Source organism: Mastomys coucha, unplaced genomic scaffold, assembly GCF_008632895.1.
Source record: "Mastomys coucha isolate ucsf_1 unplaced genomic scaffold, UCSF_Mcou_1 pScaffold20, whole genome shotgun sequence".
Taxonomy (NCBI): Eukaryota; Metazoa; Chordata; class Mammalia; order Rodentia; family Muridae; genus Mastomys; species Mastomys coucha.
In genome coordinates this window covers 137797979-137824268 of record NW_022196903.1, presented here as the reverse complement: position 1 = coordinate 137824268, position 26290 = coordinate 137797979, and the positions used below count along the sequence as shown (strand labels likewise).

At 42.8% G+C, this 26290-nt stretch overlaps 1 protein-coding gene and 1 long non-coding RNA gene across 14 annotated transcripts in view; one reads left to right on the top strand and one right to left on the bottom strand.

Annotated features, from left to right (window-relative positions):
* Sox5 (SRY-box transcription factor 5) overlaps positions 1-21908 on the top strand; it is a 968743-nt gene extending 946835 nt beyond the window's left edge. For all 13 annotated transcript variants that reach the window (XM_031383845.1, XM_031383839.1, XM_031383837.1 and 10 more), the window contains 4 exons: positions 11135-11243; positions 13827-14000; positions 19375-19591; positions 21221-21908. In XM_031383845.1, coding sequence (XP_031239705.1) covers positions 11135-11243; positions 13827-14000; positions 19375-19591; positions 21221-21524 — 804 coding nt within the window. In that variant the 3' untranslated portion in view covers positions 21525-21908. The remainder of the gene's footprint in view (positions 1-11134; positions 11244-13826; positions 14001-19374; positions 19592-21220) is intronic.
* On the bottom strand, positions 321-21523 carry LOC116099779. Its single transcript, XR_004122377.1, has 2 exons — positions 21203-21523; positions 321-690 (listed from the first exon to the last, which is right to left on the bottom strand). It is a non-coding gene; the product is annotated as an uncharacterized LOC116099779 (long non-coding RNA).
* Positions 21909-26290: the final 4382 nt, after the last annotated feature.

The window sequence follows — 26290 nt, the reverse complement described above, 5'->3', positions numbered from 1 at the left end:
GGAGTTAGTCTACCACGAAAATGACTGCTAGGAGAATACCTCTGAAGCTCAAGAAAAATCCTTGGCCACTCTCTACAGAGTGAGGTGAACATGGTGAGCAAGTGCTGTGAGCAGTTTGAAATAACAACTCACTCAAGAGCGATGGGAGGCAAATTCATCAGAAGGGTTACCAAGAAGACACAGGGCAATTCACAAACAGGTTACTCTTGTTATGGTCGCACTCAGAATCTTTCCTCTCACGAGTTTCTTTTTCACTGTTGCCAATTCCATTTTTTCCTCCCCTTAACAGAATAACAAACCAGAAATGACAGTGACCAATATAGACTTAATGCAGATGTTTAATAGTGGGAAAAAAGTGTGTGGCTTGAGAGCATTAGTTACAAATGACAGTAAGTGCATCCCATGGCACCCCGGTGATAATTTTACATCCATCATTCCTCACGGACACTTCACCAGTCGTCTGATGGATGGGGCTAGCTTGAGCGGTGTTGGCGCTTCAGAAACTGACGCAGTTAATCTTAGCAGAGTTATCTGATGCTCCTTCCCAGAGATAAGGGAAAGGCTTTAGAGACTCAGAGCTGGGGGCTTTCCTCAGAAATAGTGAGCAGGAAGGAGCACAGGAGCTCTCCACTCAGACGAAGATGCTTCAATTAGTGGTCTCTAGATGGCTGTTGTAAATATTGCTGTGAGCTAAAATGAATCAGAGAGGCCAAATTAGGACTGCATTTGTCAGTTGTTAGAGAATAGCTTTGCAAAGGAGGTAGGCATGGCTGGTAAGCCCTGTGGAGGACGGAGGGTCTTCTGAGCCTGCGTCTGTAAATCAGGGGATTTCATTAGCTGGGTGTGTGTGTGTGTGTTTGTGTATGTGTGTTTGTGTGTGTGTGTGTGTGTGTGTGTGTGTGTGTGTGTGTGTGAGAGAGAGAGAGAGAGAGAGAGACAGACAGACAGACAGACAGACAGACACAGACACAGAGGGATGGAGAATGTGTGTGCATGTAGTGTGTGTTAGTGACAGAGAGGTAGAAAATGTGCATGTGGTGTATGTATGAGAGAGAGAGATAGCAGTAGAGAGAGGAAAGAGAGATGAACCTGATCTTTGTAACCCTGTGTTTAGAGTTTGCCTAGGAACCAATTGAAGTAACAAAAGTAACACAAACAATATTTTTTTGTATGAAAGTGTGTATGTTACCTTAATCTTTACATACATTTGTATTTAATGACTTAGTGACTTTAATTAAAAGACACATAAAAGTCCGAAGGTGAATATTTACCTTTTTCCTGATGGGAGTCTCTGCCCCAACTCTGCAAATGAACATGGCCTGGGTAGGGACCTGCCACTTGGGCACATGATCATTAGTGAAACCCGCCCAGGCTTCCATGCATGTGACACCATCTGAACCTCAGGTTTCCCTTTTGTTTTTCATGGACAAAACCTTCCTATTCTCAGCCTCTTACCCAGAGAACCCTTCTTATGGGACAGGAGAGGGGAGGAAGAAAATCCTTCAGTGAATATTATCAGTGCAGAACAGTCAGTTTTCAAAAGACTAGGACTAAAAAAAAAAAACAAAAAAACAGGCAAATCGGTATTATGTCATCATTGGCCATCCATCATCCTGCATGCCAGCCTCTCAATAACTCTGATCGACACTCCTGACAGGCTGGTGCCAGGTACAGAGGCTGCTTGTCTCGGGGAACGGAGTGCAGAGTACCCACAACCTTTTGTTCCAGACGCTTTTCTTCTGCATCTTTTCATTTCTCCCTCTCTCTCCTTTCCGGGGGTATTTAATTGAAATACATGCCGAGTTTACAGACTGCAAAGATCAGCGCTGTTTCCTCCAGCAGTGGTAACTATGCATTAAACATTTTGATTTGTTTGAGTTTGAAGTTTGGTCCTTTTTTGCCATTTGCTTCATGGAGTTTGTGTATATTTACAGCCTCTGCATTTAATGGCCACATGCCTTATTTCACAGATGGCCAGTGGAAGACTTTTTCTTTCTCTTAGTATAGCCTGCACTCCGCTTTGATACATTTGTCACTGTGCCACTACATGCAGCTAGCAAGTGCCCACGCTTGGTGGGGAGCAATTATGGTGTGAGTTTTTAAGGAGCTTTTTAAAGGGTTTTTTTTTTTTTCAGTAAACTTTTTATGGTTTAATTTCCAAGCCTAGAAAAGCTGTACATGTTTTCAAACAGAGAGTCTTGTGTTCTTTACATCATTCTGGTTAGAAAGGTTAGGGCAGAATGGCCCAATAAAATAAAGCTCTGAGGGTGTGCCACACCAGGTTTTCCGAAGGACTCCTGTCCTGCCATCCTGGTGATTGAAACGGTCTCTCTTTGTTACAGGATGAGCAAATGCTGATGACCACACATTCCTGGCAACATTATGTAGAGAACATTGTGGGTACTGTAAGAGTATGTGAAGAAGGACATAGATAAAACGAATCTATAACAAATTGTCAACCATGTCTGTACCAATGGACTATAATTCACCTATGTAGATTCCCTAAAGTTCGTGGGAGTAAAGACTGGCTTTCTTGCTGCCTTTACAACCTAATCTATGAGGAGTAGTTTCCTCTTCCTGTCCATTCCCTCATCCTCCTCAGAATCACATTCTTTCTTAAGGTACTTTCACAGGAAGATATAGATAAAAATGAACACCGATGTGTGTAGTAGATACATTCTCTATGGAACTTTTAAAGATGATCTTGCCAATGTGAAGTCAAACTATTAGGAAAATATTGAAACGTTAACAATTATGGCAAAAGATACTATAAGCTCTTCACAGACCCAGCTCCTCCCTCTCTTACAAATAAAAAGAAACCCTTGCTTATGCCCACGAGCTGTGGGAACAGTGACAGCTAATGGCCATTCCTTTGTGTTTTGTGCCTTCACACTTGTGGTGTTCTCATACATGGTCTTTAAAAGAAAAGAGAAAAAAAGAGGACATTTAAGAAGCCTGGAGGAGCTCAGATGGTGGAATCAGGTTGGGGACCTCCATCCTTTCACATTGTGTCTCATCTCTTTTTTCCAATGGACCATCAAGGACTTTAGGAAGGCACCTGGTACCTGGATGCTCAGCTAATACTCCTGGATTGGGACTGGACATGCCTGAGCAGAGGTCCTTAAAGCTTGAATCATTCAATAAATGTAATAAGCCAGCACCTCTGCAGTTAGCAGATGTCCCGGAGCCATCTTTGTTTCTCCTGACCCCCTCCCCCCCCACCCCCAGCTTCCTGGCTCCTCCCTTCTCCCTCACTGGCCTCTCTCCTAGGAAATGAGAGCCATAACCCCAGTAAGAATATACCCAGTCTTATTTACAATGCGTTCCAGCTATTCTGATAAAATATGGAGTGAAGATTTTGCTGTTCATTAAAATGGGGTTTTAACTGTATATCCCAATCTTTCTTCACCTAAAACTACCATGCATAATTGAAAAGTGAACTACAGCCATAGTGTGCCTGTTCCCATTTATCAGATGCAGCATTTCTGGACCAGCCCCCATGACTCTAGAAAACAACCTAGTTAGTTTATCCAACTGAAGGAAGTGCCGGCTACTCAGGTCACATTTGTAAGAACGCTGACAGCTTCATAGCGTTTATTCCATGCCAAGGAAAAAGATTAAAGCGAAAAGCCCAGTATGTTTCTGTACTCCAGTGACTTAGCCACCCATTGTTTATAAAACAATTATTGTTGCACAGCATTCTAAGTCTGTATGTGTGTTTGTGTGCCCCAGTACACACCCACCAGATGTCCTATAAAGATTATGAATTCTATTACTTTTCTTTGTTGGCCACCTGTATGTCTCCCACTAATTCTTCTGGATAGATGAGGTGGTGAGCAGCACATGTGTGTCTAGAGTGTGACAGAACAGCAAACCTCCTCTTAGTCATTAGCTGTATCCTGACTGGCCGTGGACACAGACACATGATGTCTTGATGTCAGTCTTGCCTTTGCTGCCTCTCCTCTTCCTCGCACTGACAGCGTAGGCTCCAGGATGGGAGTGAACGATGCTATGGTTATGAGCAGCAGTGCTCCTGTCCGGCTTCCCTGTGAGTTGTTTATTTTTTATATAATCCTCAGAATGACTTTCCCGTGAGTGGCACACTCAGACGACCACAGTGCTTCTCTCTGGCAGTAGGCTTTTGTGTCAAGAATAAATTAGTCTTGTTAGACTTGGGTATCCAACTGTGTTTCTTATGAAGTGCCTAAGTCCATAAGTGTCCTCACAGAATAGATCTGAATAACCACTATTTGTTTTGCTTATAACCTATTCCTTGAATTTATAACAATGATTATAAAACTTAGAAACTATGTATCCATCCAACATCCCCATCTGTATGGAGTGTCTGCCTCTAAGGTTGAAGTTTATTACTGAGTAGCTTTTGAGAAATTATGAACAGTTAGAGAAAATGCACAAATGTATACACTTGTTCAAAGGACTTTACCTCTGCCATGTGGAGTTTAGCCAGGTTGGCAATAAAAGCATAGGCTTCCAGGATTCAAAGACAAGGAAGCCTCCCTAGGCCAACATGACACATAACCCACATGGGTCCTTGGCATCTCTGATGTACAGGTAGTCCCTTGGCCAAACATCTGTGGCATTCAGTGGACACGGCTCTATGGGTTAGGTAACTCTTCATTCTGTGCCTTTCACCTGACAGTTGATAACCTTTGGTCAGTATTCTGTTGGCCATATACCACTGAATTTCTGTGCCTCCCTAAGAATGTGTCTCCATCTCCTAAAACAGGAAGCCTCTTACAGTGCTTAAGGCACCCAATGCTATCTCTTTCCACTCAGACTTCTTCAAGGCCTTTACACACTCTTAACACTGACAGTTGAGGATACTGACAGAATAACCAAAGCCTGAGCTAGGCCCAAGCAATTGCCACCCTTAACCTCGGCTTTCCTCCATTCCAGTTTTTACTTTATACAAGGAAGGCCCCACAACACTATTCTGACGACATAATACACTCTAGCCTTGTGCCATTACCATGTTGCCTACCCAGAGCAATAGAGTCTGAAACATGCATCAAGTGCGTAGGTTGAATTTCCATATGTTCTTCCTTAATGAAAAATCAGTTTTTTTCCCAAAAAGCTGTTGAGTGATCTTCATAACTCTTTTAAATGTGTCTCCTCTTTTACAATTTATTTTTTGAATTATTAATAGGGACCTATATGCTGTCCCCACAAATCATATCACCATCTTGCAATTTTTATTAAGTTGGACTTAGAATCTAACAGAGAAACTGTGACTTTCTCTGCCTTTTCCATCAGCTTGTAGCCTCAGGTCACTTTGTAAGGAAGCATGCCTTCCCTGTCGACTTCGTTTTGACCACGTTACTAGTGAGTTTAGAGGTAATTATACTTCAAGAAACATGTCAAGAAGCTGGCTACCAGATTTCAAAGCAGCAGATCATATGTACAACAAAACTCACCCCTGAGTCTCAAATTGAATTTGAGGATGGGGGTGGGACAGAATTAGCTAAGGCTAGTTTTCTGTCTCACTAGACCAGAGACCATACAGACGCAGTTCTGACCTCTTGATTGGCAGGTCCCTAAACTTCTCCAATTCTCTTATTTGTCAAGGGTCTCAGAGTCCAGGAGACACTGAGTATCTGTACATAATCTAACAAATATAGAAGTTAAAGAAATCTTTCACAAATTTTTCCATACTCTATTAAATGTGTCGGCTGAAGTTGGAAGAAAGACTTCTGTTTCTTAGTGTATGTTGTGTGTATGTGTGTGGATTTATATGTAATTTATACATAATTTACAAGAAAGCCTTTTCTCCCATTTGTGCTGCTAGTTTATGTGGGTGGACGGTGATTTTATAGAGCAGAGAGCTATCAATATGCAAGAGCGGAGCTGATGGCTGAGGGGGTGGACATCCATATAGCTTTTTCATTGAGGGTTGAGGGGCGGGACATCCACATAGCGTCTTAGTCTTCTACTTAAGCCGGTGAAAACATTCCCAGCTGATAAGTCATGACATTATGAATAATCTTCTAGTGTCTCTGGTGAGCTGTGAGGCTCACGTAATTAGAGGAAGAAAATCCTTTTTCTTTTCCATTTTGCTACTTCTTTATTCTCTGTGTCACTAGTATAGCAGGGGACCATAAAAGTGGAGTAGGGGAGCGCAGCCAGAGGGGCTTAGCAGCGCCCAAGTCAACACTCTGGTTTGTCATTACATGCATGTGCCTTTTATTGTCGTACAGCTCTGTGTGCCTCATTGCAGAGATGTCCATTATGGCAGCTGATCCGCAGCCCAGCTCACTCCTTGGGTCTGCATGCCCGCAGCCCAGCTCACTCCGTATGAGTCCCAGTTTCAGAGAAGGGATAGGGAACCTCTTTCTCCATGCACTGTTTAATTTAAGACCAGAGAACTAAAGAAAAGACTCTATCTTCACTCAGGTCTACCTTGTGCCCTCTTTTGCTTCAAGTGCACCCTGAAAGATCAACTAAGATGGCCGCTCTGCTCTTTGTGAATGCTCAATTGTTCTGTGTAGTTTAATGTAATAATAATAGAAGAAAGTTCCTGAATTTTGGATAGGTATGGACATGAAATTGAGCTCATTCCTAAGTATGAGAAGGAAATTAAAAAAACATAAACATGAAATACATTACTGTAGAGGATACATAAAGAGAGAGGGGATGCGATCATTTTTTAGAGAACTCATATCTTACTTTCATCATACATAGTCACTGCTTTTACCATAGGAAACTGAGGCTCAAAACCATGCCTGTGACCCCTAGATGTTTGGCACTGTCTTTTTCTTCTTTAGTGTTTTCCCCACAAAGTATTCTTTTTAATGTCAAAAATATAAATTTCTTAAATGTTTGTAAGCCAATGAAAATCCATTTTGTATTTAAATCCCATTTTAAAGCTTAGGCTGTGGGACCCAGACTTCCTAAGTGATTTATCTAAAGACTTTCTCATCTTACATATGTCCCTTTCACTGTGAATTTTGATCACCTTTCGCCAGTCTGACAGAAAGGATAGGCATGTTTTGGCCTTCCTGTTGGGTCCCAACAGGGTCTGGTGTCATATGCAAGCAGTCCGAAGTCCTTTTTCCATTATGGTTGTCAGAGGGAAAGCTGCCAAGCCACAGGACAGCTGCCATTTCACAAGCTGAACAGGAATACTCTAAGACCAGCTCTAACAGTCCTCATGTCCGTCCCTGGAGCCATGTGGTCTAGATGGGTGGCTTTCTTTCACTCCTTTGGTTTTCTGAGATCAAGACAGTTTCGTAGCCCCTTGGCCTGGAACTCACTACCTTGAGCCGCCTGTCCTTAGGCTTGCAGTGTTTCTTCCCCGAGGGCCAGAACTGCAGCTGCATACCTATTCTTTGGGCTGAACACAATCATTTGACCATCCTTCAGGACAACACAGGATCAGATAAAGTCCTAGAGACTCTTGAATTGACCTATCATTTCCCTTACAAACCTGCAGACTTACATGAGACTCAATTAGTCAAATAAAAGTCTATTTCCCAAAGAGGTCTGGCTGCTGTCCAGTTGCTCCTTTTTAATTGAGAGGGATTGATGGATGTGTGAGGGATATATATATATATCATGGATATATGGATGGATGGATATATATATATATATATCATGGATATATGGATGGATGGATATATATATATATATCATGGATATATGGATGGATGGATATATATATATAGTCACTATATATATATGTATATATATGTATATATATGTGTATATATATATGTATATATATGTATATACATATATATATATACATATATATATACTCACTTTGCTTGGCTCCTGCTCAGATATGTGCTAGGGTTCTGTTTTGCCCACTTTGGTGGGATTGTTTTCACCGACTCTGCGATGAGCCCTACAGGCGAGAACTTTTGCCAGCCTTCATCTTTGAAGGCGTGCCTTGCTGCTGCTGCTCCGTCTAACTGCATGGGGTTAAGGAGGTGCCGTTTTCTCAACAGTACTGAGGATGAAGGAAAGTCTAGTAGCATGCATCAGTGGGCTAGAAAACTGCTCGTGAAACCGAGCCATGCCATGGCAATTTCTATGAAATCTATCATTCATATCATTTTATTAATCTGATCCCAATGGGGGGAAAATTTATGAAGTTGGTAGAAAATTATCTTTATTGGTCAGTCAACATTTCAGTTCTCCAAATTTTTGCGTATGCGATTTCTAGCACCTTCTCACCTCTGTGCTCCCTGGTCAGCCTTTCTTGTCCCTGGTTTGTTCAAAAGAGAGACAGGGCCAGACTCAATACCACGGGATACTTTCAGTGCGACTGCACACATCAGGATAGCCTCACCTCCCACGAGCTGGAGTTACCAGGCCTGGGCTACCACACCCTGCTCCCACTCCTCATAGTTATCGTCTTATTCCATTGAAGCTGATTCTGTCTAGACAAAATTTAAATCTGAGGACTAAGAGTCAAACTATTCTTATTCCCAGGAGTATTTGAACATATAAACAGAGGAGTATGTAAAAGGAAATATTAAAACTAAAGGGTATAATCTCCAGTGACGGAGTCTTAGACATGTCGGTCCCTTTAGGACAGTGGTTCTCAACCTTCCTACTGCTGTGACCCTTTAAAGCCACCCCAACCATAAACATTATTTTTGTTGCTACTTCAGTCTAATTTTGCTACTCTTATGAATCATAATATACATACCAGTGCTTTCTGATGGTCCTAGGCAACCATGAGAGAGAGTCATTTGACTCCCAAAGCGGTCAAGACCCCCAGGTTGAGAACCAGTACTTTAGAAGCTAGTTGATGGGGATGTGGGAAATTGAGAGGGAGACCATGGGAAGAGCATTTCACATCTCCAGTGTTTACGGCATCTGACTGATTCCTTCCCCCCAGAATGTAACTCCTTTAGACAGTGAAAACTATTTTAAATCCGACTCGCTCTTTTGTTGATGCACCGTATCATCGTCATTTATTTCTGTTTCTGAATAAATGAATATCTACTGGGACTCCTGAGAAATGTGTGTAAAATTTAATGTAGTACTGAATTCCACACAGAATTGTAAGGACATGGCTTTCTGCTTAGTTTTGTCCTCTGTCCTCACTGGAAACATATCACACATCCTCCAGTCCTTCGGATCACATCTACCTTTCCCTCGTTAGATGTTGTAAGAGTCATGGTACAAGAGTGACACTGCGCACCCCACCATGTTGTTCTCTAGTACCTCTTACTGACAGTTTGTTCACCAGTGGGCAGGACTCCACTCTGTGGAGGCTTATCGAATAGTCTCAGTGTACCCTGTTCATTTAATCTTAGCATCTCAGGAGGATGGGCATCTACAGACATGGACTCAGGGACCCAGGAGACATTTGACATTTCATTCTTTTCTTCATGCAATTGCCTCTACTTTGCTATTACTCTTTTGAAAAACTTTCCACCCAAATGGGATATTCTTTACACAATATATAGTTTTATTTCCATGCCAACTGTTGAATCAGTTTCAAAATTTGAAAGGTACTATGTGTGCATGGCCCCTCCCACAAAGAAGACTGTTGTGTTTTCCTTAACCAGGGTACTCTAGAATGTTGTTGATGGAGGTCAGTGAGGTCAGTGGTGTGTGTGTGTGTGTGCACATGTATGTAAGTATACTTGTGCATGTGTGTGTGCACATTTAATGGCTACATTCATTATAAAACAGCTTGCTAAGCTAGTGTCCTTGGAACTTCTTAATTCTGCTGAGTGCACACAGCAGACTCCCTCAGGCAAGAAAAAAGAAAGAAAGAAATCCAGAGGTTACAAAGCGGTGAAAAATACCAATCAAACACCCCAAACAAACCAGGTCAGAGTCTACTTCCTTTAGCGCTACTGCTGGGTGATTCTGCAGTACTGACTGTAACTGGGTCCTCTTGTATGCTGATAGTTTTCCCATCAAGTCAGATAGAGACTCTGATGAATAGAGTACAGACTTCCAAGGCCACAGACTTGAGAGAAATTTTAATCTAGTTCTTACAATTGTACTATTGTCAAAGGTTTGCCAAGACGAAGCCAGTACTGTACTGAAGATTCTAGCACTTCATTAGTTCTTTGTGACTGCATTTGCTGGGCTCTTTCTCCTGTAAGACAATGATCTTCAATAGTTGTTTATGTTCTGTGAACATCTTACTATGGGTAGCACTTCTGGGGTGTATATTATCCACCAGTGAAGTTCATGACAATTTCCCCAACAATCTGGTGACTTATCAAGAGACTTGTGCTATAGAAGCCAGTGGCTGCCTTTCGTGACGCTGTCTTGGAACCACATCATCCAAAGAGCATGGCTGGAAAACTTGAGGGGGCAGCAGCCTCCTCTCCTTGCACACTTTTTCCTGTTCTCAAAGTCAACCAGTTTCTTAATTTGGAAGCAATTTAATATCTTGTGTGGGTGAGATTAAGCATTATATTTTTCTTGAACATCATTTAGTTTTTAACACCATGTCCTCCACAAATGTAAACTACATACTGCATGCTTTTAAATGACTGGATGACTTTTGAGATTTAATTTATGTCTATTTATATATTCCCAAAATTCACCAACTCAATATTTTGGTTGAGCAATCCAACTCAAATTGTGGCCTAAGTAACAGGCCACTTCCATGGGATGCATGAAGCCCTGACAAGAAATTAGCAGTAAATATTTATGTGCCTTCATTACTCTGGTGTGGTCAATGCAAAAGGCATTTGGGAAGGTGGTAACTGGTGAGGCACTTCTCTGAGTTCTGTTTCTGTGGGTTGGTCACCCGAATACTGGAAGACTTCCTCCAGCACCACACCTCTGCTGTCAGAATCAAAACGACCCAGGATTTCCAAACACAGAGCAGGTTGCTGATAGGAAACCACTAAGTGCATTGTGTAACTGGGAAAGGTTTTCTCCCAGGTTAGCAACCTAGCTCCTTTAGGCACAGAAAACCCAAATGCCAAGACTTTCTAGGGGTTTGAAAGAGTCCAAACCCTGCTGATTATTTCCCTTAATTGCCTTAGTATGCTGTGTTGAACATGTAAAGGTGACTACACCAATATCCCATGTCTCCCAGAAGCCAATTTTCTTATATATGGCCCAAGGGGAGAAATGTCTTTGAATAATTATAGGTTCAAGATTCTCATTTTGAATTTATTTTTTTTTAAAGGAAAAAACAACACTGGAGAGCCTGACTCAGCAGTTGGCAGTTAAACAGAATGAAGAAGGGAAATTTAGCCATGGAATGATGGATTTCAATATGAGTGGAGATTCTGACGGTTTGTGGCAATTACTCATTTATACTCCAGGATGGAGTGGGAGGGTAGACTTGGAGCTGCTTAAAACAGCAAAAAGAACAGGCAGAAAGGTCACTGCCTACCTGACCATCCCAGCGGTGGCTCACATACACTGCGCAGTCACCATGTGCCAAGCACTCCTTGTTGCTCATCTTCCACCCAAACGGGACCTGTCAGTGCCACTGCAGACAAAAAAGATTGCCCCCCAGTGGTTTGGAGTCATTCCCCCAGGATCAGGCGACTGTGAGTGCCAGAGGCAGGACTCAGATCTAAGATGACATAACTCTAAAGCAAATATCCTTTCTAGTGGCCACCCTGTCTCTCGCCCCCTTATTTCCTTTGCCAAACTTTGTAGAGCTAAGTATGCAGCAGCTCATTTTGCAGCTTGCGTTATCAGCTAAACGCACAGTTCAGAGGACATGTCCTGGACACTTTTCTTGCATATGGCAGCCTTACCTGCTACGTTGTCGACACACTGACAGAAACCTACTCTAACCCAACATCTAGACAGCACTCTAAGCACACAAGCCAGGAGAGCAGCAGTATGTGTCTCCATCAGCTCTAAATAGGCGCTTTGTATGTGCCGTCTAAGCAGCACTCAACTTGAGGAGCACCACACTCCTATCCTATACCCCAGCCTTGGGTCACTTCAGACAGCACAGCGGCCACAGGGGTGATGCCTAGTTCAGCTCATACAGCAAAGAGAGCATAAGAGGGAACTGTAGTTTCTCTTAAACAGAACCTAACTGGGTTCTCCTTCCGGTGCCAGCTAACGTGTGTTTTAGGATTTCAGTGGCCCAGCCTTGCTGCAAGCTGGGAAAGATTCGACATCAGCAAACCGCTGAGTCTCAGACAGGAAGAGGGGGATCCCTGTGACTCTTCAGCACTCACTCTCTGGTCATTAAGGTTCTCACCAGACTAAAGCTAGCCAAGCTCAAATATGTAACTCCACGATCCTGTCACAATTGAACCTGTTCAATTGGAGAGCCAGAAACAAAAAAAACCTTGCAGCCGTTGCCTTCCCAGAATAAACCTGGCCTACGTACGTACAAAGAGCCTATTTAGAGTTGACAGAGCCCCACACCGCTGTTCTCGTGGCTTATGCTGCTGTAAGGTGTAAGGACCGGAAACAGCAGATGTGCCACGATCACGCCCTAGTTACAAACACATTTCCGAAGGATGCTGCCGTGCATTAGCACTGCTGTTTGTCAATCGAGAGGCAATTACTGGTCGTAACACATTTCATCAATTTTAAGTTATGCTCGTGTGATAAAACACACTCTGGCAATAAAGCGTCCCAGCAAAGCAGCTTGTGCTGCCATTGTCCAACTTAGCGGTGCTCATATGCAAAGTAGCTCCCGGACTCCACTGAGCAAGGAGCATGGACTCGATGGGCACTGACCATGCACGCTACTAGAGAGATGCTGAGCTACGAACCGTGCTTCTAGAGAGAGGCTATTTTGTTGTTTTCACTTTGCCAATTGTATAGAAGCAATACTGATTACTTGCCCATTCTTCAAATTAATTAAAGTTTACAGATGAATGGGGAGGAGGGGTAAAAAAAAGAGGAGATATAGTTTTGTTTGCGGTACAGGTATGAGGAATCTCCAGAATCCTTTGTATGCTGTCTTTGTTTGCGTGTTTGATGATGACAACGGTGGAGTCTTAGCTGCAGAGCGCTCTGTTTCCAAGCTCCCCCTGTTCTCACTGCCTGAACTCAATCACCTCTGCTCCTTGGCTATGGACTACTCTGCAGGAGATGCCTCAGGGAGTCTGATAAGGCCAGAGGAGGGTGTGTGACTCACAGGGAAAGGGGGTCCCTTGTCATCAGCGGCCTCCATATCTGAAATACAACCATCAGTTTGTCTCTTTCGATAACATGCTAGGAGGAAAAACATTCAGTGGAACATGTGTTTCATTTTTTAAAGAACCAATAGTCATATATGCATTAATTGGTTCTTTTCTTCCAACTATCCAGTGCCTTTTGTGGGCAAGATAGACAGTCATTACATATACTGACATGATTGAAAAGAAACACCAACCACATTAAAGGGAGGTCTTTATGTTGTTTTGACTGAAATTTTTACTAATGTGTCCTCAGAAACAAAAGGGGGGTACAGACACTTCAAGTCCTCACAGTCTCTCTGCTTCCCAACTCATCCTGACGAACCTGTGAGTGCTCCATACTTTTACCAGATTCCTTATATCTGTAATATTTCTGCAGTAATGGTACACTCCGGGACTAACTCTCCCCTTTCCCCATAGGATCCAAAAATAGTGTGTCCCAGCTTTCTCTGGACTCTTGAAAGTAAATACTGAAACCATTCATAGCCCTTCAAAACCCCAAGAAGAAATGAGAAGTGGGTTTAAAAATACAAACACATTTGCTGCCACAGGCTTATCACAGACACTTCATAAGCAAGCATCTGCCTTAGGAACTGCGAGTACCATTATCAGAAGTACTTTTTGTTTTCCGATATTTTAATAGCCTAGGAAAACAGTCATGGGGAGGAGCCCTGCCAAAGCCTCCACACTGACATAAGTGCTGCTGTGCCCTCTTTCCAGGAAGCGCCGGAGTCTCAGAGTCAAGAATTTACAGGGAATCCAGAGGACGTGGTAGCAACGAGCCCCACATAAAGCGTCCAATGAATGCCTTCATGGTGTGGGCGAAAGATGAACGGAGGAAAATCCTTCAGGCCTTCCCTGACATGCACAATTCCAACATCAGCAAGATACTGGGTAAGGAGGTTGCTGAGTGTGTGCCAGGAGATGTGCTGTGCTGTCTTCTGCCTCGGGGAAAGAGGATGGGTGTGGACGGCAGGCTGCTCCTGCCTTCTGCTAATATGCCAGAATAGTAGCACCAGCCCTGTGGGTCCAGAGGACAACAAAGCACCCCTGGACCTTCACTTCTTCACTCCACCTGTGAACCACCCAGGCAGGTCTCATCCCTGTCTCGCCCTCCTTGGAAGAAGCCTAAGAATGTTGGAGTTCTGTTTGGTATGAATGGTGTGCTGGGAGAAGGAGGAGGAGAGGACACGAGACCTAGAGACCTTTACTTTCAGACTACTGTGCCTTGGATAAGTCTTAGGATCACGGCAGAGTTTAGCGTTGACTTGAAAAGCAGCTTTACCTACCACTGCGGCTCCCAGTGTACAAGAAGACAAGATATACCTTTACCCCAAAGCACAGACACTCAAGCACATGAGGAGATATCTAGGGAGGCCATGGATAAAGAAAGACTTAATGGAGAGCGCTTTGAGGCGAGGGCCAGGCTGAGCTGAAGGGAGTTGAGGGCTCCATTCTACATTTGTGTTTTTGACCTGGTCATTACCATGTTAGCATCACCATCCTCACCTTTATCTCCAACTAGCATGATGCACTGCAGCAGCAAGACAAGATTTACATTGCCCATTCTCTAACAATGAGAGTTCAGAACGAAAGCCCCTAGCTCCATCAGGAAAAAAAAGAAAAATAGGCCTTGAAACATAGCCAGCAGCATACACCTAAACTACTTAAGGTTTATTAAAATTGATGATGCGCTTGGAAATACACGTACATTATAAAGAAATATCTCTGAGGGTGCATTAAGCAACTGGCTTCCTACACATAGAAGCTAAATGTACTCTTCTCTATTCATAATCCCATAACCTCAACCAAGGCAGTAGATGCCTGATCAGATCATACAGAAAAGACACACACTCACACGCATGTGCTTTTATATTTTCTTCTAAAATAGTTTTCAGGTGAATACATGCATGGAGTCTGAAAGATTAGAATAAGTGGTGTTCCCTTGCAGAAGCAAGACTCCTACATTTGAAAACACATTTGTACAAAGGACAGGGCTGGAAGGGATGGATCTGTAAAGGATTGCCCTGTTGTCCATGCCATCTCTGACCTATGCATCCCTTTAATTACTTCATCCTCTCCTTATGAATTACTCAAATTTGTTTTGTTAAAGACAGGGTCTCACTATGCAGCCCTGGCTGTCTGTGAACTAACTATAGATCAGTCAGGCCTTGAACTCATAGAGATTGCTAGGATCATGTCTGGCCAAATTAGAACATGCCACACATGCTTCATTTGGAATCACTTGATAAGCGAGCTTGGTGCTAACTCCTTCGCACTACTTCAAACTTTGTTCTACAAAGAAGAACAGACGGCAAGGAGAGGCAGGTCAGCGGTTAAGGGCACTTGCTTCCCAAGTTTGCCTTTCAGACTTAATGATAGGTAACTATAGGTCCAGAGTACCCAAGGCCCTCATCTGGGCTCCATGGGCAACTGCAATCAGATGCACACACACCAGAGTTAAAACCCTTGAAAAGTTTTTTGAAAGACAGTCATTTTGTCTCTAGGAGATGTAGCAAAGATTCTTTATGGTATAGCAGTAAGTGGCTAGGAAAATCTTTTCTGACTCAACGTGAGCCTCACCATATGACCTCTGCTGTTACATTGTACAGAGAAGGTAGCCCCAGCCCAAGCCTTTCTGATACAGCCATCTTAATTAGACATGGAACAGTTTTAGTCACCCAAAAATTATAAACACTGAAGTTTGGGGGGGGGCTCAGTATTTAGTCGTAGCTTTAAATAAATCTTCAGATAGCCACACGATGGTTCTGAGTGGCCTATTTCATAGGAAAAGTACAAAGGCGGCTTGATGTTTTTCTCTTTACCGATTGTTTTGGATAACAGCCTCTGACAGCATGCCGCTAATTCATTCTGCTTAAAACAGGCGCTTGAGCTGGGTTGACATTTTATGTAGTCTCTGGGGATCCTAGTTGACATTTTAAAGGGCTTCTAAGCATTTTATAATACCCTAAAATCTGGTTTTAATAAGCCATTCTGCTGAAATTGTTAACATAAGGAATCACCTTTTACTGTTTGGCTCGAGATCAGGGGCTGGGGGACATCTTTTTCTGATTAGATATACAGTAGTCGGAGTAAAATGTGCAAATTCATTACATGCCCCATAGAGATGACATCGCTGCTCAGCTCTCTCTCTCTCCTCTTGGAGCCTACTGCCAGGCTCAGAAGGGAGAGTCTGAAAAAATAAAACAAGGCTCCTTATTTCCTCTTACTTTGAGCATCAAATATGTTTTCACTGTAACTGATAACTCTTTTGTTATCAGAAGGCATTCCCAATAGTCTCTTCATTTGACTTGCAAACAGCCCACCCTTTGAGAACAGCAAGCCACTCTGCACTGTCCATGGCTGCAGGCACAGACCAAACCGCGGGACTGTTTTCATCTTTCTTTGGGGACAGGGTAGACCACCACAATGTCTTTGCTAGCATTCTCCCTGACTGTATTTATGGGACCTGCAGTCAGCAGCTATTGTTTCTGGGAAGCCATTGAGATCAAGATGAAACCTCCAGTTGGCTATCCCCACCCAGAGGAATAATTAAAGATGTAAACTGGATTTGCCTCCAAACTGAGACTGCATGGTCCGATGGTAGAGTTGAGACTCCACATCCCAGTTGGTATCTAAGCTATCTTAATTCATAATTATGAACAAATAAATATGTAATTAGAGTAGTGGGAGTGTACATGCTTGTAATTCCAGCCATTGGTATATTATAAAGCAGGAAGACTGGCTAACCTGAGCTACCCGGAGAGACCATGTCTCTAAAAAATAAAGTTGTCATGATTATGTGGCCCTATCGTTTACTATAGCTTAAGACTGGGTGCTCTCAGGGGAAATATACTATCAGGAGATGAAGAAGGGAATTTTAATTCTCAACCTACCAACCCAGCATTATGCACATGATAGAAAATATTAAAATGGCCATCAATCCAAGGCAGGTTTTCTCTAAGAATAAACATTCCTTTCTTTAGAGATGAAATACTTTAGAAAAAATGGGAAGAATCTTCAGTACTTCATAGTCTAATTGAATTTCCTTATTTTTATATTCCGTTTTTTTTGTTGTTGTTGTTCTCAGCCAGTGACTCTCAACCTTCCTAACGCTGTGACACTTTATTACAGCTCCTCATGTTGTGGTGACCTCCAACAGTAAAATCCTTTTATGGCTACATTATAACTATAATTTTGCTATTGTTATGAATTATAATGTAAGTATCTGACCACAGGTTGAGGACTACTGTGCTAGAGTGTACTGAGAGGCAGAGTTTGGGGCTGTACTTACAATAATGTGGAATGACCAAACTGGCCATGCTGCTCACACAGGAGTTTGAGAATGGAAAACAAGCATCTCTGCTTTTTGAACTCTAACTTGAGCTGTGTTTAGAATAAAACAAAACCAAAATCTATCTGGATCGGGGACAACCTGTCTTAAAACACTTGTGAAAGATCTGCTGTCAGGTCTCCCCATCCACTTCCTAATGAAGCGTGTGTACCACTCACCGCTCTGAAGGCTGCTCCTCATCCCTAGAAGGCTCAGGGATGTGCTGCATCTGCCCGAGTTTAGGTTACAGCTTCCTCTAAGCTCTTCCGTAGATGATTTCTAAAGGTAGAGACTGGACATGTGCTAAATTAGTTGGTTTCTTTCTGTTGCTATCAGGATACTTGATGAAATGGTGGGACTTTTCATGATCCCTGGGACGGTGGTCTTCTTACTCTAACAGTACAGGGCCCTGAGTGGCAGGAAATGGGGGAGGTGCTCTCTCCCACTCTCCCCCTTGCCCACCCTCTCTCTCTAGAACTGCCAGAATTCCATGGGAGCTCCCACCAGAGATCACATCTGTCCTTCACCATCTCATGTGTCAGATAGGCTTACCTCTAAGCACTCCACAGTTAGATTAGCTTTCCCTTCTTGGCCAACACATACTGAGAATGGAATTCCAGGCTAAGGCTGGACACAAGGAGGGGGCTACACACCATCTGCAGCTGTAAGCCACCCTGGGGTCGATCTATACATTGACACAGGGAGAGCTGCTACTTTTTCAGAGCAGTGTGCCATACCTGCAATAAGACCCTAAAGTATAATTTAAGATTATACCAACCCCACTACCAGTATTCTTACTACACATGGCCACACTGACAGAATCAAAGGCATCCGACCACATCTAGATTGAGAATTAGCACATGCTATTTTTTAGTGACACTTCATATTTTTTTCTCTATAAATACAAGTTAGATTAAACACAAAACAGTACAAAGGAGAAAGGCAAGTCACTGCCACTAATACAGATAATCATGAGACAAGACACGTTTCCTCTTAAAGGGGGAATCGTTAAAATAAAAGTCCTGCTCAGTGCAGAGAGTCATTACAATAAAGGTCTTGCTCAGTGCAGATTTATTCTGGTGCTTGTAGTGTCTGCTGTACATATGTATATAACACACATTTGTGAGTCAGATCTGCATGTTGGTTGGGTAGACAATTTCATGTGTGTGAAAATCCGTTCTCTCACTTATGAAAACAGCTAGCATGCTGTCCACCTCTTAGGACAGCAGCGAGATGACAAAATGTCATTTTTAAAACTGTTGTAGCTTACTTTGTAAGCCTGGGGGACCCCAGGTGGAGGTAGAGTATGACTTCCCGGGGGTCAGTTCTCTCCATCTACCACCTGAGTCCGGCCACCAGAGCCTTTACCCAGTAAGCTGTCACAGGATCGGAGATAACCCAGGTTCTTAGCACAGCTCTCATACATGGCAACCCCCCAATCCTATGCCTCCCCCACTTAGAGGGGTTCATTTTAACTCCAATGTTTTCTACAGACATGGCTTCTGAAGCCGTGTGACATATGAACTTTTGTGATTAGCAGCATGCCCTCACATAGAAATACTCAAAGACTCAGTAAGTCAGACGCACAACATGGGACGAGTTCATGTGGAGCGTTTAGCAATGTAACGGCGTCCTACGAAATTCTTGAGCTTTTCGGTGCATAATAAGCAAGTTTAGTTAAACTGTTCATTCAAGTCAAAAATAATCCATTGCCCAGCTCTTGTGTCTTTGGGTGCATAATTTCCTTGCAGACACCTCTGTTCTTGTGAAATCTCGCCTTTCAAGTTGATCTTGCTAATCAGAAACATGTTTATATAGCTCTGGCTTTTGGCCAACATTTTCTTTCAACTTCTTTCTTGTTCTCCACAGCATCTCCTTTTTTTAGGATTCTTAGAAATACTGCAAATTGGCATTGTAACCTCCTTGTCTCCACAGGATCTCGCTGGAAAGCGATGACCAACCTAGAGAAACAGCCATACTACGAGGAGCAGGCCCGCCTCAGCAAACAGCACCTGGAGAAGTACCCAGACTACAAGTACAAGCCTAGACCGAAGCGCACCTGTCTGGTGGATGGCAAAAAGCTGCGCATCGGGGAGTACAAGGCCATCATGCGGAACCGGAGGCAGGAAATGCGACAGTACTTCAACGTTGGGTATGGGAACCTCCTTACCCAACTACACTTCCCGTATCACCTAGACCCACCTTCCCAGTGTCCACACACACAGGACTCTCCTCCCTCCTCCTGCTTAGTTGCAAAGCAACCTTTTGAAAAGGAACCTGCAGCCTTCTTTCTAAGATGATTTTGTACCCTGTATGAAGCCCTAAATACATACGTACTACTATATAGACAGGCGGATATCTCTTTGTTTGTGTAGAGGGGGAGCCACTGCAAGCTGCCTGCTCACCTACGGGTCTTATCCCAACTTCTCTGAGGGCAGATCTGATTCAATAAGCATCATCTTTATGCTTGTAGCTAGAAACAGAGAGGCATGACTGGATCTCACCAGTTCCTTTCCTGGCTGGTGTCCATGACTTCCAATGTTTCGCCATGATAGATTTCACTACTGGCAGCTTTGTTGAGATAACACACCTTAACAGCGATTCCAGATGAATCACATGTTCTGAATACTGTGGAATTGCTGATCCACCCCTCCCCCCATACAACCCTACTCACACACACATGCACAACTTCTGTGTGTACATCTCATATAGTAGAAATTAGATTTAGGACACAGCAAGTTCATGGACAGGAGAGTTCCACCTGACCTTAAAACCCTGCCCAGAGGATGTTCCCCTCTGCTTCCCACCGGGAGGCCACACCCAGTGATGTTGTGTGCTGCCTACAGTACCACTGTGGAAAACTCAAGACACACAGAGATAAAGCCACTCACCCCTGAAACACTGACATCCAGAGAACTTAGGAGAGCAAACACCACTCCTAACATAGTCAGGAGGATGAGTGATAAAAGTGGCCATACCTGCCGCCTACCCTCCATTCGCCTGAAAGAGCCAGTGTGCTCTATGCAAGGTGCTGGGAGGCACCCATTTCTGGAATCTATAGGAAATCTCCAAAAGGCTGAAAGAAGGAAGCCCACATGAATGCCTGTGAGCCCACCCTGACAGGACCAGCTAAATCAATCTCTAAGGTCCAGTGCAAACCCAAGAAGGTGGAGTTCCCAGGTTAAAGATTTAAAGAGTCCGTAGAGTGGGACAATAGGAGCAGGTGCAGGTAATTTCTGAGGTGGTTTGTCTATGAGGCTGGCCCTGACTCTGATCCCCGTAAGAGCTAACACCATTTCACATAGTAGGTAGATAATAACATGATAGCTTTATCTTCCTATGTTTAATAGTTTGTGGGATCATAATGTTATTTTGAAAGTAGTAAATAGTTTAGAGATCTTTTTTCCCCATTATACTTGAACTATCTATCTTTGGGCTCGGTTGTGGTAAAAACAAACACAAACTCTTCCAGGTCATAGTGAGGGCAAAGTGAGCTGGGAGTCAAGGTCTTGGGTAAATTTGCTTACTTTTCCCCATGCCATGTTTTTCCACCTACTTATCCTACTTGTAGAGTAGGGCTTGTCCTACTTATCAAATGGCAGTTCTGTATACCCCTGTATCTATCTTTGAAGCACAACGGGTGCAGGTAAGGCATTAGAATCAGCGCAGGATGTCACTTGAGCATGTTGGCTAATTGGGCGAATGCTGGTTTGAGTGAGGTGGCACCGAGCCAGTAAAGCTGACACCTCCCGTGCACACTCACCTTCTCTTTCTGTGGCAGGCAACAAGCACAGATCCCCATCGCTACGGCTGGCGTCGTGTACCCAGGCGCCATCGCCATGGCCGGAATGCCGTCCCCTCACCTGCCCTCAGAGCACTCGAGTGTGTCCAGCAGCCCGGAGCCCGGGATGCCCGTGATTCAGAGCACTTATGGCGTGAAGGGGGAGGAGCCTCACATCAAGGAGGAGATCCAGGCTGAGGACATCAACGGAGAGATTTACGAGGAGTACGATGAGGAGGAGGAGGACCCGGATGTGGATTATGGGAGTGACAGCGAAAACCACATTGCGGGACAAGCCAACTGATAAGGGCCAACAGACAGTGGTGAGCCGAGGACTTGAAGAAACTCTGGCCGGTTCATCCTTACCAGTGGCCAAGCACATTAACTCTCTCATACACTGACTGTTATTTTAACTGTTAGTCTTAAATAGTTGGGACATCAGCTGACAAATAGACCTCAGCCTCAAAAGGCTCGGAAAGGAAAAGAAAGAAAAAAAAAATTACAAGCAAACGTCATCATCAAGAGATCGAAATAAGCTATGGGTAAACAGTGCCAGTAGCTCAGCTGCTATACCCCAGAAGTCTCACCCGGCAACTTTTTTTTTTTTTTAATAAACTTTATGGCTGTTTGTTCTATATTAGAAATCCTCACTCAGGTACACAGTGCCAACAAGTGGCTTGTGAATGTGTTATGTTGTTCTGTGCTACAATTTTTAATAAGAAATAAGTTTTGTTCTGTTCTGTTCTGTTTGGGGGCGGGGGGTGGGTGGTTCTGGGTTTTTCTCCTTTTTTATTTTCCTTTTCTTTTTTAATTTTTATCTTGCACCTGACAGACAGGGGGAAAACGGCGGTCAGTTCCCTCCACCCTCTCTATCTCTCTGCTTTAAAGATGGAGGCATGTGTGAGGGGCTGGGGGAGGGGCGTAGAGAGGAAAACAAGAGCCCATGTTTGCCTTCATTGCTTCTAGACAACTGAGTCAGCACCGTTTTCCTTAGAGACCCCTAACCCTTGCACACAACACTACATCTCTGAGCAAGTGCCAAATTCGTCCTGAATCGATCACCAAGTTCATTTGCTTGCCCTTCCTTTTCTCCTTGCTCCTTCTTCCGTTAGGACAGTGTTAAACCTTAGACAGTCCCTGGAAAGAGCTGACGCACCAGCAACTGGTGAGACTGGTTTTTGTTTTGTTTTTAGTTTTTGGTTTTCTTTTTTTCTTTCTTTCTTTCTTTTCTTTTTTTAAATGGAAACTGTAGGTGCCGTTCTCAGGTGAAAAGAGAGAGAGACAGAAATTTAGAGAAAAAAATATTTTCTGATCTTGGATTTCTCTGTGCGTGTGTGTGAGTGTGTGTGTGTGTGTGTGTGTGTGTGTGTGTGTGTGTGTGTGTATGTGTGAGATTATGGTACATTAGATACATTCCTATTAGGGAATAATGTCAGGCCTCCGTGAGCAACACCATCCATGTGCGGATAGAATTCCACTCCTCCTGAGCAAGTGGGCTTAGAAGCGACCTCAACCTTGATTTTGCACTTCCAGGGGCAGTGGAACTAAGTGTAGAGCTCAGAAATTCTATTTTTCAATTTCTATGCTCATGATCGGGTGGCCCTGCGTCATGGGCACGTGCATGGCAGACATGGAAGTTACCAGCCAAATGCTTCTGGAGGCTCCTTCTCCCTGGACAGTTTGCTTTTTCTAATGTTTGCTACTTAGTGGTATGTGTGTATGTGTGCGCGTGTTTTTCCTGTTGAAACTTTGAGCAAAGCAATCATGTTTTGACTGAACCTATTTGCCATTTTTCAGAAATACAGAATTAGCTTATGTCTCCGATGTTCCATCTTTTCCTGACAAGGAATCATAATTGATGGTTTTATAAGATTTTCTTTTCGTCTCTCCATGCAATGAGGTTAGAGAGTGTTTGTGTCTCACACATGTGGGCCATGCGTATTCGATACCCCAAGGACCAGGATTTGGTTAAACTTCACTGTAACACCACAAAGTGGAGCCTAGATGCACACAGAGACCCCTTAACCAGTGTAGTGGTCCTTCACTGTAATTTGGACCTATTAAAGATCAATTGCTGGTACCAGCAGAGTGCAGGCTCAGAGCAATAACCAAGGATGATGGGGCCGGTGATTGCGATCGCCAACCAAAAGGCCAAGGCTGTGGTAAAGAGAGAACTGCTGCGTCGCGTCACGTCAGGACACTGCTGATGGTGTTTGACTAGAGAGAGCAAGCACCTCAGCCAGGGCCTTCCTTGGCTTCCAGTGTTCCAGTCCTTTCTCATGTTGTCAAATACCACCCTCAAGCTTTATTTCCATATATAAATGAGTGACGGAGGGGGAGGAGGGGGAGGAGGAGGAGAAGAAAACTCCCTTTCTGTTTTTTTTCTCTCTCAGAAGGTCCCACTTTGAGGTTTTGCTTGGAGGAGCTCATCATACCTGCATGTCAGAGGTTTTCTGTTCATGGGATTTTTTTGTTGTTGTTGTTGTTTTTGTTTTCTTCCTATGACTATATTTTCATTTGAATTGCCTCTTCTTGCTAGTGTAAAATTATGATTAAATAATGATAATAATAGTAATAATAATAACAGTCAGCTGTTCCCAGATTAGTAAATTATGTATAATTTATTTTATTTCTCCCTATTTTATTCTGCTTTGGATTTGGAAGCTGTTAGGTATTTAAAACTAATTTCTATTTCTAGCTCACACGCACACACACACACACACACACACATACACACGGCTTCATGTGTGTATATACACACATAGACACACATGTCTGTATGTGTGCATACACACAAACACTTGCTTCTCCACCCGTAACTTCCTCTGTGTTAACAGTTTTAGCCCCAGTAGCATTGATTCTGGTATTTAATATGAAGGGGTAAATTAGGAGGAATGTCATGTTCAATCTTAATTAACTTATGCTCTTTCCTCTCATCTTAGTTATTTAATTACCAATTATCTAGAGCCATTTTTTGTTTTTGTTTGTTTTATTTTGAAGCACTCTGAATAAGAAAAAAAATAGACACTTGTTTTTATACCGTTATAACGTACAATGTGAAAACAGATTTATTAAAAAAATGTCTCTGTGTCTTAGCAAATTTCTCCTGACTGATGTGGGTTCTCCACTCTCATGTGCTGGATCCCTGTCTCACAGCACATTCGAGACAAGCTTGGTTTTCATTTCCTGACCTTGGGCAACAAGAGTACTTAGTTTTAGCTCCAGGTAGACGCTGCTGACAGCATCCAAGGCCGAAACTCACCCCAACTCAGCAGTGAATCTGAGCAAGCTCTCTTTGGTTTGCTTTTGATTTATTTGAAGGGAAAATTAAACTGTTCACGGTGACCTGTAGCTGTCAAAACTCTCCAGTTTAGTTGAGTTTGTGTTCATAACTGAACTGTGCCCAGACAAAATCACAAAGCAAGCCCATAATGCCATGCCATTCTCTGTCTGGACATTTTCTTCAGCAGGCGTTGGCTCTGCTTTGCTCAAGAGTTCTCCCTAAGGGATAACAAAAGCCAAGGTAACTTTACTCATAGCTAAAGTACACACAAGTCACTTGGGGGAAAGGTGCTTAAATAGCAACTTAACTCTAACAACATAATGCCTTTGGTCCATTGGTTGGGTGATGATTTTTACAAAGGATCTTATAGCTTTACATTCTTTCTATGGCACACAGAGGCCAAGTAAGATATGGTAGAGGACATAAGATAAAATGGAAAGATGAAAGTTAGCAAGCGGCAGCCCTCCTTCCTTCCTCCCTGGCTTATGGCTTTAAGTCATGCCTGTCTGTCTGTCTGCCCCTTCCTCCAATCTTCCCTTTCACACACATTTATACCAAAACTGAAGAGTAATATTGCCAATTTCTTCTGTTTATATGTTTTAGTGGGACCTCTAAAGCTAGTCACATTTGAGATAAATCTAAGAAAAATATTCAGTGAAGAAAATGGGTTAAAATCCTTTGTAAGTCAATAATACTTTGGCTAGTTATTACAAATAGGAGAAAAATCACACACACTTCAGTGTAATTTTACTCGAATTAGTCAAGTGAACTCTGAAAGTTCATTTGTTTCTAGCTAAGAATTACCTTTGTGTAAAATCCTTCCCAATGAACATATGTATCATGGTTGGAACCAAATCTTCCCATGGGGGATGAATCTTAGAGCACCAAGTGTTCCATGATGAAGCCACTTCATACATGTGATTGCTAAAGTACAATCTACCTTAGTTTGCTTGAAGGACATTATCTTTCCCATTCCGTGGGGTGTTTTCTGAGATTTCCATAAGGCCGAAGCTCACCGTGTCCTCAGAGGAATCCTCTCTTTCTGTCTCACTTAGAAACTTAAGGAATAATCTATACCATCTTTACTCTAAAGGGTAAATTATTGAATTGTAATAACTGTATATTTACAAACAGGTTTATAAAAATATTTGTCTATCAAGTTAATGGTGAAATAAAACTTTATGAGGGTTGCAAGGAAGAAATACGAAGGCTACTTAAAGTGGCTGATTTATCTCATTGCCTCTTAGGGCAGAGACATTTCTTTAGCCAGGTTGACAAAGTATTTAATTTTGCAGTCCCACAGGTTGAAGGTAACATGCTGAGCTTCCTCCTGATGGTCCCTGTCCTCCCCCAGTGTCTGTCACTGGTCCACTAAAGGCAGTATTTATTCAGTTCCCCTGGCTCTAAAGCACTTAGTCCTCCTAACAGTTTGGATTTCACAAATGAAAAAGTTTTGTTTGTTTGTTTTGTTTTTTTCTTAATGATTTAAAAAAAAATAGAAAAGAGACAATCAATGCCTGGAGCTTAAAACAAAGTCTGTGCAAACTACCATCTCACTTGAAATTTAATAAAATAAGAAATTGTGTAAATATAACATAGAGTTATAGATTTCTATTTTGTTCATAACATAGTGTAATATAAGTTGTATATTTTCATGTTTTTGGGTTTTATGTTATCATTCATGCCACAATAAGAATAAAACAGGAGTTTGTGTACTCTTGGGAAAAAGAAAAAGAAAAAAAAAGATGTGGGTCCCCGCCAGCCTGTTTTTGCTTTTCTGTTTTCGT